The 21,391-nt window shown below is 27.0% G+C and overlaps 1 protein-coding gene across 1 annotated transcript in view; it reads right to left on the bottom strand.

Annotated features, from left to right (window-relative positions):
• Positions 1–360: 360 nt before the first annotated feature.
• Positions 361–21,391, bottom strand: part of LOC136078138 (transient receptor potential cation channel subfamily A member 1-like) — a 124,497-nt gene continuing 103,466 nt past the window's right edge. The window contains exons 16-21 of the mRNA XM_065793172.1: positions 17,217–17,347; positions 16,092–16,299; positions 15,753–15,929; positions 15,429–15,497; positions 9,531–9,686; positions 361–561 (exon numbers count right to left, since the gene is read on the bottom strand). Coding sequence (XP_065649244.1) covers positions 406–561; positions 9,531–9,686; positions 15,429–15,497; positions 15,753–15,929; positions 16,092–16,299; positions 17,217–17,347 — 897 coding nt within the window. The 3' untranslated portion in view covers positions 361–405. The remainder of the gene's footprint in view (positions 562–9,530; positions 9,687–15,428; positions 15,498–15,752; positions 15,930–16,091; positions 16,300–17,216; positions 17,348–21,391) is intronic.

Here is a 21,391-nt window from a genome sequence, read left to right as displayed (position 1 = left end):
AATTGTAGCTGGAAAAACAGATTGCTATAACTTAGCCTGGATTATGGGCTTTAATAGAAAAGTTTTTAACAGCATTTACTGAAGAATTGATCCTTTGATAGCTACGCATGAAATTCATCCTTTTCATTAGAATTAATGCTATTTGTACTTTTTACCTCTATATTTCATTGTTGGTTTTTTTTGTAACTTTAATAAATGTCTTATTTGCAACCTATTTCTCCACCATATTTTAGATAAACAAAGATATTTTTTTGTTTGTTTTCTTAAAGAAATAGACACTGAGTAATTATTTTTCTGAAAAGAAAGCAGTATGTTAAATAGGTTTGGGAACTACCGGCTTAACTACAAAGGTACTCAAAATAAATTGTTCATTTATATTAAAACTCAGAAAAACTGTTTAATATTTTAATAAAGTTTACAAGAATTAAAGCGATTAATTATTCCATTCAATAAATCCTCAACTCGATTATTTTGCGCCTCTATAGCTTTCATTCTTCTGCGTAACTTTCGAATATTTTCTTTGAGATCGCACTGTTCTTTTTTAATGTCTTTTATTTTATTCTAAAAGTATAAAAATATTCATAGTTTTAAAGATTTAATATTTTTTCATATCATTGCTTATCAAGAAACACTACTAAATAATAATCAACAACAAGTAATAAATAAATGCGGTTCTTAACGCTTAGTCCCGCTTCACTTTACTCTCAATCGCATTACCATTTTTCTAATAAATTCTTAATACACCGATGCACATTGATCCAAACTTTTTTTAATTACCTTGTAAATAATTCTTTTAATTTAATTATTTTAAAGACAATAATTGAGAAGGGTTTTAGCTTTGTTGCTTTCTTTCTTGTAACATCGTGTTAACAATAAAATATAACCGTAACAAAACTTTACAATCCAAAATTGTATAATTAAGAAAATCCAGATAAGACCGGTAATAAAAAGTAACAAAAAGCCGTATATAATGTAACACTTTTAACATGCACCTCTATGTTGACTTGGTCAACTAATAATATAACTCGTTTAAGCGCGTAAATTTTCGCCTGCACTTGCTGCTTGTCTAATCGGCCGCTTACAAATTGACCTTCACGTTTCATCAGAAGCAACCACACCTGGTTCATCTTTAGTTGATCTACTATTTTTCTTTTAACTCATTTCGTTTGATTTGTCGGTAGTTTCAAAAGGTATTTATTTTTGAATAGGTCGGAAACAGGTTGTTCTAATTCCTTCTTTGGATAAAACTTGTAAACGCGCACCTCGTACTTTTCCATCAGTTCCAAAACTTTTCCAATACGCCATTGACTTCTAGGGATCTTGGTATCATCTCGTATAAGATCATTTAATATTAGCTGTTCGGTGTATGAAGTTTTATTTTTAACTTATGGTATTTTTAAGTTCATTAAGATAAGAAGTTGCAAATTTTTTCCAAAAGTTAAATATTGTTGTTTTTATAAATATAGTTCTTTTTGAAATAATCAGGTAGTTTATGAATTCCATTCATTTTATTATGAATATTTCGGCCAAACATTTAATGGTTAATGCTACTTCAGTATCATCCTCGCTTATGTAAAATAGTGGACGACTGTTTATCACGGGTTCGATTTCACATAGTATCGTTTCTAGTTCTTTGTAAGATAAAAAAGCCTTTGCAATTGTTTTTTTCATGGTAATTTTAACAGATCTCACTAAACGTTCTTAGAAACCGCCCCACCAGGGCGAAGCTTGTAGAATAAATTTCTGTTGCACATCATTTTTCATCATAAATTTTTTAACTTCTTTAGATATAAAGGTTTTAAAATTATCGGAGTTAATCAGATCAGGAAAACTTCTTCGTGCTGCAAAACGCTTAAAAGAAAATCGGGTAAATCCGGGCTGCTAGGCGGTATCAATGTTCTTCTTTGGAATTTCTTGCATGTTACAAATTGTCTAATAATGCTTTTTATCGTCGATCTTACTTTCATTATCCAGAATTGGAATCGTACTTTATTCAACGTCGATTTGATTCCATGATGCAAAACTTGTTCATGACAGTTACGAATAAGTAACATCGTAAACCAACTTTCTTTGCCACGTAATATTAAAGGATGCTTTTCTGTAAAGTTTAAATTAGCATTTTTAAATTTTCCATGAAATCGTAGTAGTTTGTCTTCACCATCAAATAACTTTAATTTTTTCCGTTTATCAAATCTTTTATCGTTTCGTAAAATTCTTTGCTCGTCTTTAATCTATTCATTGAGTGCAAATCTGTACTTATCTGTCGTCAAGGTTACTTGTTTGTTTAATGGTAGCTTTTTAATTATTTTTAACAAATTGGTAATAAATCGAAATACATATCCAGTACTAACTTTTCAAATGAACTAAATCTACATGCACCTATAACACTACTCAAACTTGGTGATGAGTCCAAAATAACATTACAAACAACTATATTTTCTCCTATCTTACACTCATTAAATTCATTTTTCTTTGTATTCATATTTAACAAAAATTCTGGTCCTTTCAACCAATGTCCTAAATCAACAAAATAACTTATACGAGTAGGAAAATCAGCTGGGTTTAACTCCCCATAAATATGATTCCATTTTTCTCTATCAACCATTTTTCTAATGACATTCACTCTATTCTCAACCCATGGTTTCCATGTTTTCTCCTTACCCTTAATCCAATACAGTGCCACCTCTGAGTCACACCAGCAACTTACATCCTCAAATTGCACTCATCCACTCAAAACTCTTAACACTTCCTCTACAAGTCTGCTCAATAACACACAATTTATTAGCTCTAGTCTAGGTATACTTAATACTTTTAAGGGCAAAACACATAACTTTGAAACTAAAAACGTCCTACTCACTCCTCAACTTGTTTCTACAACTAGATATATAACTGCACAATAAATTAACTTGGAACTGTTGCAGAATCCATTTAATTGAACACGCTTATTACTCTTATTAACTCTCAGAAACACAAATCTTGGAAAAAAAACTTAATAACTCAAGATCTTTTAAAAAATCTGTCCAAGCTAATTATATTACTTCTGTTACTATTTCATCCCATCCACTTTTATCTCTACAAATTAATTAAAAAATTGTTTTTACTCTTGAAGTTATTGGTGTTAAAAAGCCTAGAGATCAAAGAAAGATGCTGCCATCTTTAGAACATTTTTAGTAGTTTTTTTGCATTCTTGCATTTTTAACAAAGTCTTTAAATTCGAAAACAAATTCATCTTTCAATATATTCCTCTCAATTCCTAAAATTTTTATAAAATTATTGTTATTGTTTTCATTTTTCATAATTTTACTTTCAAAAAATTTAAATTCATCAACTTTTATATTTTGAGTTTTCATTTTTAATTGTTTCCTTTTTATTAAAATAATTTTTTAATTCCTGACCATTTGTAATCCATTTTCTTAATTCAAACCCTGCATCTAAAAATATACTATTGGATTTTTTATAAAATATATTTCCTTCTGAAATTGTTTCTATGTCATCAACATAGAGATCATCTATTAACCTTTCAATAAATTTTTTATCATTTTTTATATACGTATTAAGATGGTGTTTTAAAGTGGCATTTAAAAAAAAAGGACTCCTAGTAAAACCAAAAACAACTCTAAGAAATCTATATACAATTAATTTAGCCTTCTTATCAGATATTCTCTCATACCACAAGAATCTTAAGTAGTCTCTGTGTTCAGAAGAGATTTCAATGTTCAAGAATGCTCGTTTTATATCAGCAATTATTCCTATAGTATAGAACCTAAATTTTAGTAAAATGTCAAATATTTTTGATAATAAATTTGGACCTGAATACAAGAAATTATTTAAAGACGGTTCTGGTGTCGAAAATGATGCATCGAAAACAGCTTTAATTTTTGTAGTATCCTTATCTCTTCAAATGACAGACCTATGAGGCAAATAATGTACACATCCTGGTTCTTTAAATACATCGACTCGCTCACTCTTACTATTATATTACTCTTTTCATAACCTATAAAAATTTAATTATATTTAGTTATAAAAATTTAATTATATTTACCAATTGTTTGGCATTTAACCTTATTTTCCAATTGGCCAGATGTTTTTTACAACTATTATAGTTATCAGGAAGAAGATCATGATCAGTTTTGAGAAGTAACTTTGTTATATACCGTTCTTCATTATGTGTGAGATCTCTTTTAAACTGATGCATCACACAACTCTCAGGAGATATTATGGTCTCAACAATCCAAAATTTATTTAGATCTTGCCTAAGCTCATCTATTTCACTCTCAACCTCACAGTGCATAGAATGACTAGTAAAAAATGTTTTTGTGGCATTTTTTGTATTATTTTTCAGTGAAATAGGACCACTTATTACCCACCCTAAAACTGATTTACTAGCTACTAGACCACCCATTGGACTTCTAATAATTCTTCCAGAAATAAAATTATGATAAAAATCTATACCTACTAAAATATCAACATGAAAATCAAGAGACCCATCATCGTGATCAGCTAATGATATAGAGGCAAGTGTTCAAAATTTGAAATCATAAAAAGTTGAAACTAACATCACTATTTTTGAAACTAACATTATCACTATTTTTTACTTTCACTAGTTTAAATAATGAATTTATGTGTGCAGAGATTAAAATTTAAGGGTTACCATATCGTTCAGTCAATAAAGAAAATGCTTCTCTATAACTTTCTGACAATAAGGTTAAAATCAATTAATTTTACTTTTTTGAACTCTGTTCAAAATTATTTTCAAAACCTAATTTTACAGATTCTAACGTAAGATTTACCTTAGAAAGTATATTGTGAAATGGATCAGTTATTTCAACACTTGCTAAAACACCCTCCTCAACTTCATTTGGATTAAGTATATTAATTATTTCTTTGTCAATGTTATTTAAATTGGTATAAGAGTCACTCAAACTATTTTTCAAAGCTATAAACCTAGACTGTGAGGTGTCAGGGTCTTCTAAAGCCTGACTAATTTCTACAACATTTTTTTTGAAAGATACTTCTTAATGCTTTTCTTTTCGCTATCTTCCTACCTAAAATTGCAGCCATAACTTATAATTTAATGCCACTATACAACTATATATATATACATATAACTTATAATCTAATACCACTACACACTCTCTATACAATTTTTCACTTGCTCTTATTCACAATACTCACAATGAGCAATCAAAAATATGTAAACAACAACAACAACAAATCTACTATCAATCAACAAAAGCAATATATCATTTCTTTCCAACACGCTTTTTGAAACAATTCAAATCTTATATATATATGTAAATGATATGCTTTTAATATGTTTAAAGTTTTTTTAACTTAACAAAGCTATGCAGATTTGAGGATAACTATTTTTGAACATTATAACATTTTTGAAGACATTATAAAAGGTTCTAGCAAGCTTTTTTTTATATCTAATAATTAAACTGATACAGTTTTGAGTATAGTGAAGGATCTATGTTGCAAAGGTAATATTATTTTCTATTTCACATAATTTAATTTTACCTTTCCTCATATTTCTTAATTTTTCATCTTAGTAAAATAAAGTCCGTATGTTCTTTATTTTTGCAAATAGTCATATATAAACCCTGTTGCTATGGCAAAATGCTTTCCATAGCAACAACATTATAGGCAAATAACATCGTTCAATTCATTGTTAATATAGTATGGGTAGAAGATCTTTCAAATAGTGTAAAATTTTAACTTCTAAAAGGTGTAAACTTATACCTTCCAAAAGATGTAAACTTGGACCTTCCAAATGATGTAAAATTCTACTAAATTGTGTAATTTTATATTTTCCAAATGGTGTAAACCTTTATCTTCCAAATGGTGTGTTCATAAAAAGATTAGTAACGGTTTCATAGTTTCAATAATTTTGTGGAAACTGATATTGATCTGAGACACAAAAGATGTAAATTATAGCAAATATTTTTTTAAATGTTTACATCAAGTTGAAAAGTAGAATAGATATTTAAAAATGTAGATTTAAAACAAAAGAATTTATTTATTTAGAAAAAAAACTATTAAAAAAATCCATTTTTAAATAGTTTTACAACCTGATCAATTAAAAGTTAAAATCATCAACAAAATGCTAAAACTTGAAGATAAAAAAGTTGTGCAAAGAATTTATGGTATGGTAAACTATGTAGGTAAATTCTTAGCTAATTTATCTGAAAAAACAAAACCTTCCAAAAATCTTATAAAAAAAGGAACACATGTGGAATGGAAAAATACACATAATATGTCGTTCCAGTAAATTTAAAAACTATTATGTTATGAAAAATGACTCACCTTTTATGATGTTAAAAAACTGTTGAAAAACACTATGTAATAAATTTGTTTTGTATAATTTTATAATATGTAATCTTTTGAATTTTGGGATTTTATTCTGAAAGTATATTGAGATTGGTAGGTCTAGCTAGATATGTAAATATATGTAAATATATATCAATCAAGTGATTTATCATAATAATATTTCTTAAAGTAGCTTTTGTGTAAAAATGTTTTAGGCATGTTAAAAATGTCAATATCTGGTTTTTATAAGTATTCCAAAAGGAGGCAAAACAATCTTTGTGAAACTGTTTGTAACTAATGCAGTAAAAAAATATTATGCAAAGGTTTATTGACCAATTGGAAATCATTTGATATATAACATACTTCATAGTATTGTTTTTAATCAATAGGCAAAAATAACAAGTGTTGAAGGAATTACTTGTGTTAAAAAAAAGAAGCAAAAAGTTGAGACTGAAACAAAAAACATGTTAGGTTGCGCTAAAATTGAAAAAAAGATTTTTAAAAGAGTAGTTAGAGTAAACAACATGGTGATTACAGCTATATGTTATTAAATTATTACAGCTATATGTAAATTAAAAGCTGTTATAGGTTATGTTTATTTGAAGGGATATAAAATGCCTCGAAGCCCAACAATTGCAACGAATTACATCAATAACATTATGATGAAAATTACATTTTCAAAAACAAAAGTACAGAGTTTTGTAATAAATTTGAAAAATTTGGTAGTCATAATATAAAGTTTTTAACTACAGTTTATGTGTGGACGGACTGTGGTATCATAGGATATTTAAATGTAATGATTGTTATTATGTCAGATTAAAATACATCTGCTAGTAATGAAATTGGATTAAGTGAAATTAAAGTAATGTAATGCTGAAATGATCAATTTATTAATGCAAAGAAAATTGGCAGAGTTTAATTTGAATATCAAAAGAGATATTATTGCTTCAATGTAAAATGGCGCAGCAGTAATGATAAAATACGGAAGAAATTTATGTGAAATAAGCCAGCTCTGTCATAACCTTGGTTTACATTTAGCCATAATCGATTATTTTTAGAAAAAAGATATTAATCAGAACTATAAAATTATTGATTATGTTAATGACACAAATGAAGATAGTTATTTTGTCAATGTTGATCTGATTGAAGAACCTTTAACTGAAGAGGACGCACTAAATAGTGAAAATAATGATTCTTATATTAAGGTATACTACAATAAAGTACTTTATTCTAGTATACATTATATTATATAGGAAATAGTTAAGAATGTGCGTGCGTCCATAAAAATGTTCAAAACTTGTGCGGTGAAACTATCCATTTTACAAGAATGCGTTTCTCAAAAACTTGGAAAAAATTTCAAATTAAAACTATGTAAAAAATTACTTTGAAATTCAATGTGTGTGATGTTGAAGACCTTTTTTAAAATTGTGCATTATGTTAATAAAACATTAACTGTTAATAAATTATGTTAATACAAACACATTCTCCTCATTGATAGTAGATTTTTTGTTTTTTGAATTGTTTCATACCTTTTCATAATTGATAAGCTGGACAATATGAAATGCAATTTAAGCAAAATACAATTGTTTCAGTTTAAAAAAAAGTTAATGAGAGAAGATACTAACTTAATGATATTACTAATTTATAACAAGAAAAGTAACGTTCCAGGATCAAACAAAAACTTTTATTACTCATTGAGAAATGCTGCCATTGCTTTGGCTTATGAAATATTCGAAAAAATCGACCAACAAATGTTTAATGGAGAAGAACTAAACATGAATTTTTCAAGCTTAACTGAATTAGATATTAATATTGTTGAATTTAATTTACAACAAGAGCTGTAAAAGGCAATTCTGTTAATAACAAATATTCATCTGATATGTTACAGAAAAATTTCAATAATTAGGTTTATTAAAAAAAGAACTGCTTCATTAGAAATTTTGTTTAACATGCCTCTGACAATTAAACCAACATTAACATCCACAGAACGTGTGCTTTTTGCTGTGTTTGTAAAATACCACTTTTCAAATATAAATTAAAGGACAAACTTATAACAACCTTTTTTTTTTTAAAATTAAATTCAAGTCGGACAAAATTTAAAAACATTAAAAACTTTTTTCTTTGAATAGATAGATTGCCTGCTCTAACCAAAATTCTCAGTTAATGTATGTACATTCATTGATTATTCTATCTATTGAAGTCAGTATGTACACTTCTCAAATGTTCTACCAAGAATCTTAACAAAAGTATCCTAATAATAAAAATCCGATCTAAATTTCATTTCTTACTTATAACACGAGAGTTGTTTACTGGTCATTTTAATAAATCTACTAATCATTTTAATAAATTCAATGATCATATTATTATTTAATATAATATATTAATTTATTGACTGTTTTATTCATTTTACTAGGCAAAAATAATAAATTTATTGATCCAACTTTACTGGTGAATAAAAAAATAATAACCATTTTATTAAAAGTACTAAACATTTATCATTGTCTGAATTTTAATGAAGCAATATAAGTATGTAGAAAAAAAAAAACCCATAACAAAAACCATTTTTTTACCTAGAATAAAGTTTTTTCTAAACAAAAAAGTTACCTTTAATAAATAAATTAATCATTAAAAAATTTATTCTTTTTATTATAAGTTGTAAAAAAGCCACACAAAAGTTAATGACGTGACTGCACCATTTTGACTGTCAAAATAGCCCAAAAATATATGCCTTTATCATTTAATTTACATTTAGTCATAGTGCTCTGGAAAAAATTAAAATTGTTATTTGAATCCACCATGTGAAAGACATGTATGAAAGTCATGTACCAAATTTCGAGTTTATACCTCATTTCATTCATTAAATATTGCTATTCAATAACAAAAAAGTTGAAAAAAATGCTGAGTTAACACAAACTAAAAAATTTTTCAGTAATAAGTTATATATATTTGTGATGCGCATTTGGCATAAGGCAAACCTAGGGCACTGCCTAGGGACCCATCCAAAAAGAGGTACTTAGTTTTTTTATTATTTTTAAAAAATTGTAGCTTTTAGTGTCGGTATGTAATTTTTTAAATTTTATTATGAATTTTTGGTCGACTATTATTCATATACCTAAGGGTGCAATCAATTCAACATCACAAATGCGGCCCTATATGTATATATATAGTGCACTCTTTTCAATATCAATTAAAGCATAAATAGTATTTTTAGCAAATTAAACCTTTTTTTTTATGTTAGAAGAAGGATGTTCAAATGACCAAAAAGACCAAAGATTCCATGATTTATGCTTATTTGGATACACCGATTCTTCAATTTTCACTAACTTTTTTTGCAACGATATGGGTAGTGCTTTTTCTATATCCAATGTTAAATCTACCTTTCAAAATAAAAAAGTTAAAGAATACATATTTTTTTAGTTCATAAAGTACACTTTGGCAATTTTGGCAGACCAGAAATTATATTAGGTGAAATTTATATTAATGACAATTCTTTAATGAAAACAGGAAAACAAAGGGGGGAATTTATTTAAGGGGAATATATTTAAGGACACTTAAAATATATTTAAGTGTCCCTAAATATATTTTAGAGATACCTTGATAAGGTTGGAGCTGAATTGCAGGGTACATGTAATTAATTACATTAAACAGATCTGTTGCTTAGTAACTGTTGGAGTAAAAAATATTTTGATAGTGTACATTTATAGACCAGTCACAGAACTACTGTTAAAAACAACCAAACAACTAACTAAATAATAATTAATTGAAAAAACAATATTGACTGCAACTCAAAACTTATAATCATACAAGATTTAAACTATTCAAAGATTTAATAAAATAATGGAGTAACAATACTGAAATCAAACTTAAAGTGACCTTTAAAACAACATTTTTGAAAAATATCAGCTACTGACTCTATAATAATTTTTATATAATAAAACAATACTGTATTTAATTTTTTTTTTTAATAAAAAATATTTTTAGAGTTTACTCAAGCCATTTAACAGTTCCCTAAAACTATAAAAAAAAAATTCCTAAAGCATATTATGTCGAATCATATTTAAAAAATTATATAAAAAAATCATATAATCATTTATAAAATTACAATCATTTTATAAAAAACATCAAATGTTTATTTGTAAAAAAAGTGTTTTTTTTAATTGAAATATTTTTCATGCAGTAAAATCTAAAATATCAATTTTTTTATTCAAATCTTTTTTAAATTTGCTATTTTATTATTCAGAGTAAATATTTTAAAAAAATGTTGTGTTTTAAGAGCTTCCCTAATTTTTTATAGAAAACTTGACTATAACTCAAAAATTTGATTGTAAATCAATATCCCAAATTCTTTTATATACAACAGTTATAAAAACTTTCTTGACTTGCAAATACAATCACAATTGTGACTTGTAAATATAACCACAATAGTGACTTGCAAATACAACCATTATTCAGCAAAATGAAACAAACATATTATGCATTAAAATGGACATAATATTCATGTATAGCTTAAACAAAAAATTAAACAAAAATTAAAAATTAAACTTCTAATATTAATTAACATTAAATTAAAAAGTCTTTAATGACTAATGGCTAATATGATGATATCAAGATCTATAGGATAACTTGAAAGTGAAAAAAACTCTAAAATCAAATCAAAACTAAGGTATTTTATTTCAAAAAATATAAGTAAACAAAGAATGTTAATCAACATGCAGCAATAGCTTGGGGCTTATAAAGAACCTTTGCCTATTTTTATTCTGACATAGTGAAATCATTATGTTTTACACTAGTGAGTCCTTATCTCCAATTTACAATGCCAGCTTGAAACATTTATGAACATAAGAAAAGAGCCTAATATGAAAAATTGAGGTGTTCATTAAGAAATAACTAAAAATAATTTCAAAGAATTCTTTAGTTAACTATGTTGTTAATTCACGGTCCTTAAATTGATTTAAAACTAATTTTGACACATTAAAAATTAGCAGCTGTTACAGCATCTCTGTATAATGTATATTCATTTTACAGCAAACATTATTATTTATAATCATTATAAATATTATAATATAATATATATAATCATTTTAATCTAATAAAAATGGTTTTACTAAGCAGGAGGGTAAAAACTTGAAAAAAACAAACTAAAATTTCAAAAAATTTGAAAAAAAAGCATTACCTTTTTTTTTCAAATAGACAAAAATAAGTTGAAACATTTCAAGTTTAAAAAAAAATTTGTTTTGAAACATGTGAAACATGGCAGATTTAATTATCATATAAACCTTTTTTTTTAATTTGGAACACACCTGTTTTCCAAATTAAAAAAACGACATCTCATTAATTTGTTTATTAAATATTTTTATTTAATGAAAACAAAGGTTGTTGAAAAAATGCTGAGTCAGCATAAACAAAAAAAGTTTAAACCTGAAAAACCATAAAGAGATGGAAGTTTTAACTTTCAGATTTTTAGAGTTTTCAGAAACTCTATAACATCTATAAAAATTAGCAAAATCAAAATCATGGGGTGAAAGGAGCCTACTGATTTGACCCTACTATGATTTTTTTCCAGCCTATTGAAAACCAGTAGTTAAAGGTTTCAGGCTTTTGGATAAACTCCTGTTTTGGTTTAAACAAAAATTTGAACAAGACATTAGGTTATTTAATAATTATAATTTAACATTTGTAGAGGATTACAGAATAAATGATGCAGTGAAGCTACAAATCATATTTCAACACTTTTTTTTAAATGAGAAATTGCGGGGGAAGCAATTTCTCATTTAAAAAAAAAGCATAGAAACAGTTTAATTATCTGACAGGCACCAAAGTACTTAAAAAGTATACAAAGTACTTGAAAAAGTAGTTTCAATAGAAAGCATTAAATTTGATATTTAATAGACTTTTGGTTAATCTTTATAAACAGTAATTTTTTTCAAAATGTCATATTTACTAAAAATGTCATATTTATATATATATATATTTTTGAGAAAATCATTTCTTAATGCATTAGCATAAAAATTGAATTTTGAAAAATTAAATCTAATTAAAAATAACAATTAAAAGTTCTCAATTTCATTTTAGGAAAGTAGTAGACTTGTTTTTATTTTATAAACTTACATTTTATTAATAACTTATTTCAAAGCATTTTTAAAATACTTTTTAAGGAGGAGTTTTATTATTTTCACACTAAATTTCAAACTAAAGTTCCTGAATGTTGAAACTTTAATAAATCTTTTTTATCAAACTATAATCAGGTTTAGCAAAAGCAAATTGCATTCAAACAACTTAACAGAATAATAAAAACAAAAATATTTATTTATGACTAAGTATATTAACCTTTTCTGAAAAAATTATTTTTTATTAGTAAATATAAGAAATTCAAGATTTATAAAGATTTTGTAAAAAACAAAATTAAAATACTACTTTTGAACCTCTCTTCTGAAGGCTACGCAGACACTTATGCACACGTTCATTCGGAAACTCCACAATGCACATCAGATCAGCGCTTGCTGACTATATGCTTGGATCTAAAATCTCACTCCATAGCACATCACTCCACACCAGCATGGGGCAGTAGCTCTTTTGGCTAAGAGTGATGGCTTGTGGCCTACGGTGACTAATGTGTGCATTCGATCAATTGAAATCCATTCTGTAGGTCTTACGTCTGGCTCTGATGTGCTAGCCCATAAGCGCAAGGAGTGAGTGTGTTTAGCTTTTTATTCACCCGATTTGAAAGTGGACGAAAACATAACAAGACCATACAGGACGACCAAACGGTACATACAAATGCACTACACCATTACATCTGTAGACATCAACAGTCTCTAAAATCATTTCATTAAATGTTTGTTCTTTTTTTGATTATTTGCTTTTAAGTTACCCAAAGGAGAGAGTTACAGGGGTGAGCCATTATCCATACAGATAATATTCTGGAACATAACTAAACCGACACTAAAACTTATTTCCATTTTTTATTACGTTTTAGTCACTCTTATAGCTTACACCGTGACTTTTGCTTACTTTTTGTATTCGACTACCATGTGGCTAGATTTTTTGATCCTAAGGAATTTCATCTGAGGTAGATAAGTCAGTTTGTTTTAGTTTTGCACTATACAGTCTTCTGTAGCGTATTTATGGTTGTTTTGTAAACAATCTTTGTTTTTTAACTCAATTTTTTCAGCCCGCAAGGCACTGATTAATTAAAATTTATTCTACGTATCAAAATATTTTTCATTTCTGGTGTATCCACTAATTATATTGTGTATTAGCTGACTATCTTGAGTTGTCTATGTATCAATTTGCTATTACTTTACTATTTTCAGTTATCTATATCTATAAGGTGAGATTTATGTTCCCTGAACTATTTATCTTACTAAATTTTACATTACGTTGGTGTACCTTTACCACATACTACTTTTTTTTCCTAGTTCATATCGTTCATATTAGACATATATTAGGCATATCATAATCATAAAAATGGTAAGTCACTTTGAAGTACTATGTTCTATCTGCTGCTTATTATTTATTTTGTTGTCATTGACACTATTCTATATGCTTTATTGTCACTACTTTGTATATATATGTTTACGTGTATGTATGTATGCATGTATGTATGTATGTATGTATGTATGTATGTATGTATGTATGTATGTATGTATGTATGTATGTATGTATGTGTGCATGTATATATATATAGGTATTTATGTATGTATATATGTAGGGATATTTGTATATTTTTATGTAATGAGTGCGTGTATTTATACACATATATACAGCCACACCACGCGCATTCCTCATCACCCTCACAAGATCTCTTAGAATGTTGGAGCTATATTAAAAACTGGGATAGGGATTGGGATTTTTGGCTTTTGTAATGTAGCCCTGTTATATTGCAATATTGAGTAGCGTGACGTAAAGTGCAGGCGGTGAGATCTGTTGCAAGGACAAGCCCCTGACGAGTGGCGTTAGTGCAGGTCTCGGGCTCTCCGAAACGTTGTTGGTGATCGCAGTGCATTCCTGAGGAGGGGATCATCATTATCCACTACTTAATTCTGATTGGTTATCATGGCACCAACATTTTTTTTACCTCTTTTTTTACCTCTTGTACCCATATATTTTTACGCTTTAGTAGCTTTTTATTATATATTTATTTTATTCATGGTATTTAAATATTCTGCTGATACACAGATAGTTATCAGTTTCCTATTTTTTATTGTTTAATACTTTAATTATACAGATTTAATAAATTTTTTTCGCATTTACATATCGACACTATAGCATAGTGGTTAGTGCGTTGCGTGATAATCTGGAGATTCAGAGTTCAAATCTTGTAGATCACACATATTTTGTTTTTTCTTTTTATATTGCCCATACCATTATTTATTACCATCTTTTTATTTACTTATTCTGTTTTATCATTTTATATTGTATGACATTTTTAGTCATGACAGCCATCAATACACCTAGGGATTTATACATACTTGTTCATTCATAGACCATTGTTTTATCAATTGCTTAGGATGACTAGAGCATGAGTTATTGTTCACCCTCTCCTTGTAGCCCCCTAGTTTTATTCCTCCTACAAATAGTCTTTACATTCATTCATGATTCTTACCCAATAACATAATCTACAATCTACTTCTATATTCACATCTCCCAGGTCTACATAACTGGACGGCTCCGTTGGTCACTTTTTGCAATCATTGTATCGTATAAACAAAGAAATTTATTCTTTATGGCTGGTGAGCCCCGACTTCTGAAGGACAAAAAAACTTGTAAAAAACACCATCGTAACTTCAAGCCATCGTAAAAAACTTTCTATTGAACATCACTCATTACAATGGGTAATTTAAATTACACATGAGCACATGTACACATACACTCACAAAATTGGTTTGTATATTATTTACATTATCTAGAAATACTATTCTGGACAAAGATTTTTTTTTACAAAAACTTCGGCCATTTTTTTCTATTAATTATTTACAGTTAAGTTATTCTGTTGTTTTAATTTTTATCAATCAACTTGATTGACTAAAGTTATTTTAAAAATTCTCAGTGTTGTCTTGAAAATGTACATACTGAAGTAATGTCAACATAAAAAAGGGTAAAAAAAAAAAAATGCTTACTAGCATGGTTAATCTTTTCAAGACAGCTTGTTTGCGTAGACTTTTAATATCAGCAATGACTAAAGCAATCTAGAAATTTTGTTAAGAACATTTTTACTTATTATCATTTTCTATTATTTTTTAATCATATATTTGTAATAAAATGTAAATTTTTGTTTGTGGTCTGTCAATGTCATTGTTGTTGTGAAATGTCAACATCAACATTTGCTAAAAGGATAAAAAAAAGTTACCAGCAAACTCATAAGTATAATGTTTGTTTGTGATATGTCAACGTCAATGTTGCTGTGGTAACGTAAATGATTATTAAAAAGATGAAAAAGTTACCAACAAACTCATAAGCACAAGGCAATCAATAACAAGAAATATAGTATACATTGGCCAAGCAATAGCCAGTGTATAGAATGGTGGATCAGGGTTAAATATAGTGTCAAAATCAAACTCTCCCCACATGGCAGTTAACAACATAACAAAAGAGCGAGCAGGTGTTGAAAATGAACTTAGCTAAAATTTTAAAAAACTATTTAATTATGGAAATGTTTTTTGATAATATTTATAAAGGATTAGAATAAAATATAAAATTTTATTTTGATAACAAAAATTAATATGTTTAACTATAAATAATCAATCGACCCATAAAAACATAATAAAATGGAAGCAACTTACTTCAATAAACATAACTAAATGTAAACCCAAACCAAATGCAACAATAAATAAAAACCAGATAGGAAAAAATTTAGTGAATCTCTTTAAGATATGAAGAAACATAACAACATAAATTCCAAGTTTAGGAAATCTTCTCACAAGCAGCACAAAACCTAACCATGATAGTGTTACAATAGCTCCTCCAAGTTGACGTTGCAAATATGAACATCTAACAAGATAAAATCATATTTTTAGCAGTTTATAGTTTTATTACTTTAGTCATGGATACCACTTTAATAAAGTTCAAAAAGACTTTTCTGCTAAAATTAAAAATCATTTATTGTTGTTAAGAAATAAACTTAAAAGTCAGCAATTAAGATGTTGTACTTATGATAATTTTTTAACAACTAATCAGGTTTATTTTATTTTTATAACAATGAAAATATAAAATTTGATAAAATTATTACTTCTGAAAAACAAGAAAGTTTTCCTTTTATTTTAATCTGCACTTGCAGTTGCAAAGAAAATAAATAATGGGTTTCAATATAAACATTAAAGTTGACTGATAAACTATAAAAAATTTATCAAACTATTTTATAAAATAAGTAACTAATAAATAAGTAACTAATAAATAAATGGTTTCATAATCTTTAGAAAAAGGTCACCCTGCATCACCCTTCATTACATAATATTCTCCATCAGTTAAATTTTTATTCTATAAAAGTATATTAACCAATCAAATAAACCTTAATTAAAAGTATATTAACCAATCAAATAAATCTTTATTAAATGTATATTAACTACTCGAAATGAAAATTTTATAAAAATTTCAAAACTCTTAACTCTTTTTTATTCACAACATTATAAAAAATAATAACTTCGACCTAGGTTGATATACTTTGAAAAAAAAAGTTTTTTTTTAATTCTTCTTTGAAAAAAAAATACACATTTTTTTTCTTTTTTGAAGTTTTCTTTAAAACCATGTAACAAAAAGTGATGGATGTAATAAAAAGTGACAAATGACCTAACAATTTTGTAGTTACAAACCAAAGTTCATCTATTTTTCATACAGGAAACACAATACCAAAAAGTTAAAACCCAAACATGTATAGAGAGAAACTTTATATCTATGTTAACAGCACTTACTGAAAACTGTTTACTTCACTGTGGAAGGGTTCAAATTTTGTAGCATAAACCAATGAAAAAATATAAGCTGATAACTCAACAACCCTGTGTATATGAAAGTAGTGGTAAGGATCTGTAAGAAGCTTGACTAACTAAAAAATGGATTTCAAAACTTGTAAGAGCACAATAAAAATGTTTAAACTAAAAACTTTTAAAATAAAACAATTATGAAATTTTTTACAAAAACAAGAAAAAAAAATAGTATGTAGTGATTTGGAAAAAATAGTATCTTCTAGTGATTTGGAAAAAATGGTATATTGTGATTTGGAAAAAATGATATCTTTTAGTGATTTAGAAAAAATGGTAGTATCTTGTAGTATTTGGAAAAACAAAATATGCAATTAATAACATAAGTAAAGCATTTCAGCAAAAAAATTAATAAAATGTAAAATATTAAAAAAATATCCAATTGAAATGATAACATGTGATAACTAAAAACCTGGACAAAGTTTTATTAACTATAAAAATATGAAGGAATAATTTAATAAACTTGCAATCACACCTAATTAGTTACAAATTTAAATCTTTATATGTATTAATAACAATTATTTAGTTATATTTAAAACTATTATTTAGTTATATTTAAAAATTAAAAAAAAAGGCTTGACAAAAATTCGCCTAAAAAACGAGTGTATGTAATTTTGGATATGCATCCAGATGAGAATAAAAGCTTTATTGTCAATCATTTCCGAATAGAAAACATACCAAAATCTAATATGTATAATATACTAAAAAGAAAGGAGTATATAGGACCAAAAAGAAAAGTTGGAAGTAGCTGCAAAGCAAAAAAGATGTCTAAAAATCATATAAAGTATCTTAAAAAATTGATCGAAAGGATTGTATTCCACAGCATGGTCTTGCAAAATGATTTAATGTATCACAATCATACATATGCAAAATTATCAATAAAAACATTGGTATTTGTTATTATGAAAACGCCTAAAAGAAAACTGGTGCAACAAGCAGCTGTTCGTTCCAAATGCTGTAGATTAGTTTTGATTTTTTGGAAAAAAAATTTTTTTATTGGCAATGAATTATTCTTTTATTTAAACCAATATTTCTGGAAATGCTGGATTCTACTCTTTTGACATAAATTCGAGCCAAAATTACTAGCTTGGATTGCATTCTTGAAAAAAGGAATTTTTCAGCATTACATAGCTCCATCAGGTCAAGCAGTTAATTAAAATGAGTACATTTCAAAATGTCTTGTCAAATTAGATAAACTTATTGAAAAATATCATAAAAATTACAGTATCATCTTCTGGTTTGTTCTTTGTTACATTGTTCACATAAAGAATTATCTAAAATCAATTAATATTGAACTTGTACCAAAAGTGCATAACACTGCTAATGTAAAAAATAAAAAATAAAAAAAAAAGAAGATCCTAAGTCAAATTCAAATTTAACTCATAAATAGCAAATCTGGTAAATTTTGCAAGTAGTAGGATTTATTTGGAAAATAAGATGAGAAGTTCCTTCAAAAACCACTAATACTTGTAAAACTAAAAGCACTAACAGGGACACCATGCACAATAGGGCAATATTAATACTCTTTTATTTTACAGCTGTTTATGAAATCAACCTTTTTGAGAGCTACAATAGAGTTCAGGAAACCCTGCTAGAAGTTGACCTCAGAACCTGAGTTTTAGAGCTATACCCTCATTAGGAGATAATAGGAAGAGTTGCAGAGCAACTGGAGGCACAAAAAAAATTATGAGTAGAGTCAAGAAGATTCAGCATCCTAGGCAGGAAACAATGTAACACAGTTTTACATTTACATAAGCCTAACAGATAAAGAAGAGAAGCAAGGCTTATCAACAGAAATATTCTGCTTACCCCTTAAGGTTTGCCAAGGAGGTTTTTTACAAGACAATACCTGGATACTATTATCATGGAGTTATCTGTCCATCTATTGGATCTATCTATAATTATGCAGTCATCTGCTAGGATGAGTACTTTTAATGACATACCATACCAAGGCAGAAGAATTTTAAGTTAGAGTTTTAATGTCCGAGCTTTTGCCTAAAAAAATAAACCCTACAAATCACCAAGACATGGGGCAGGAAGTACTGTGTTACATGCTACAAGTAGCAGGGTGAATGTAATGATCCTAAATCAATACTTAAAACAATAAAGTCATAAAATTAATTTTATTTAATTTAATTTAATTTAAACTTGATTAAGTTCTTCTCAACAAGACCCAAAGAGCTTGCTACAGTTAAGGAGGCTACTATTTTTTTTTTTAATTATTTTATTGAAACTATCTGTCAGCCCTAAACTCCAAAACACAAACTTTGTTTGTGTATCAGAGTGTAGGGTTGACAGAAATTTGTTTGAAATAAGTTTAAAAAAATCTTCCTGAGGTGAAATTAGGGGCAATTTTATGAGGAAGAGGGGGAGGGTGTGCTACCCCAAAGAAGGCTAGTCGGCCATTTGACACATTCAGTTGGCAGTTTTTTAGTTTTGAGGATCTTTTTTTTTTAAGAAAGCAGTTGGCAGATTTTAAAGATTTGCCACCCCCCTCCTCCCGCAAACACACATTTTATTCCTAAAATCACCTCTGTGAGCCAAAAAATACACTAATCTACTACCTCATTAGATAATATGTGAAAAATTAATCATTTAATTATAAAAGTATAACTTTTTTGAAAATATGCTTGCAAAAAGAATTCTGATTCACACTTGTTGAACAACTGAGTGATGGTAAAAATTAATTTTAACAACTTTAAATAACAACTTTAATAACTTTTAATAATTAATAACAATTTAAAAATATTTACCACTGTAATTATATACGGGACTTTCAAATAAGCTATTTTTTTCTTCACAACAAATCCAATATCATTTCAGTTTTTTTTATCTTTTTCTATAATACTATTTATTTATTTTTTTTATTGAAAAATTTTTTCAACATTTCAATTGAAAATTTTCATTCAAGGATATATTAAAACCATCATTTTGAAAATGTTTATAAACCCAAAGGGATATCTACATTGTTTGCTTAATCAATGTTATCACTGACAACATTTTAGTTCTGGTTGTTAGAAACATGTACTCAATTATTATTAGGTTTATTGAACCAGTTTTACCAATTTTATCAAAAATTCCATACTTTTTATACTTTATTTTTATTATCACTAAAGTTTGATTTTCTATATTTTCATGAAGAAAATATAGAAAATCCAACAATAAGTGGCTTTTCCCAAAATGCTAAAAAATCATACTTTTGTTTTTTGCTTAATAATATGTTTTTCTGTGTTAATTTGTTTAATACAAATTTTAATTTTATATAAGCTTAAATTTTTGCAACACAATGATTTTACAGCAACTTTTAATAGCTGCAAAGCTATGATGTTCAATATCGAACCAATACCTTCATTATATGTGTAAGCAAACTCAACATTTATTGGACTTTTTTGCAAAGCATTTCTTACTTTATTGTTCAACTCCAACATTGAACAACAACAACCTATTCACTTTCCTTTCCTAATCATTTACAACAATGATAACAATTATATAATAATAGTATATAAATCACTCCAACATTTATAGTACTCGTCTACATTTATAGCACGTCTTTGGACAGGTGTCCAAAATTTAATGAAAGCTTTTAAAATAATTTCTATATTTTTCTTCTATACTTTACTGGGTTTTTTTTATTATCACTTTTTGTTGTTGATAGGCTGATTATATAAAAATTTTTCCAATTCTTTTCTATCAGCAGACCTACAATTGCATGTCTAATATTCGTTTCAAATAAAAGCTCTAAACTAACAACATCATAATCTTCCTTGTTGTCCAAAAAGTATTCTGTTTATTAACTGGTTGATTTTTACAGTTTAAATACATTAACTAAAAAAATAATTTTTTTATCATAAAGAAGCTTGATAATTGCTTATTAAAGACCTTGGTACAAAAACATTGTAACTCGATTTTTACTCCCAAAGCTTGCATTTGAATTACATATACATACAAATACATATAACTATAAATACAAATACATATAAATACAATTACATCACCATTTATCAAATGAATGAGAATATTTAGCTGATAACAATCTTCTAGATATTCTCACATCCAAGGTGGCATTGTTTGCTGATGATATTACTATTTATTCTTGTCATGATAAGAAG

Source organism: Hydra vulgaris, chromosome 03 (assembly GCF_038396675.1).
Source record: "Hydra vulgaris chromosome 03, alternate assembly HydraT2T_AEP".
NCBI classification, from domain to species: Eukaryota; Metazoa; Cnidaria; class Hydrozoa; order Anthoathecata; family Hydridae; genus Hydra; species Hydra vulgaris.
The sequence above is the reverse complement of the archived record's forward strand: the minus strand, read 5'-3'. Positions and strand labels throughout refer to the sequence as shown.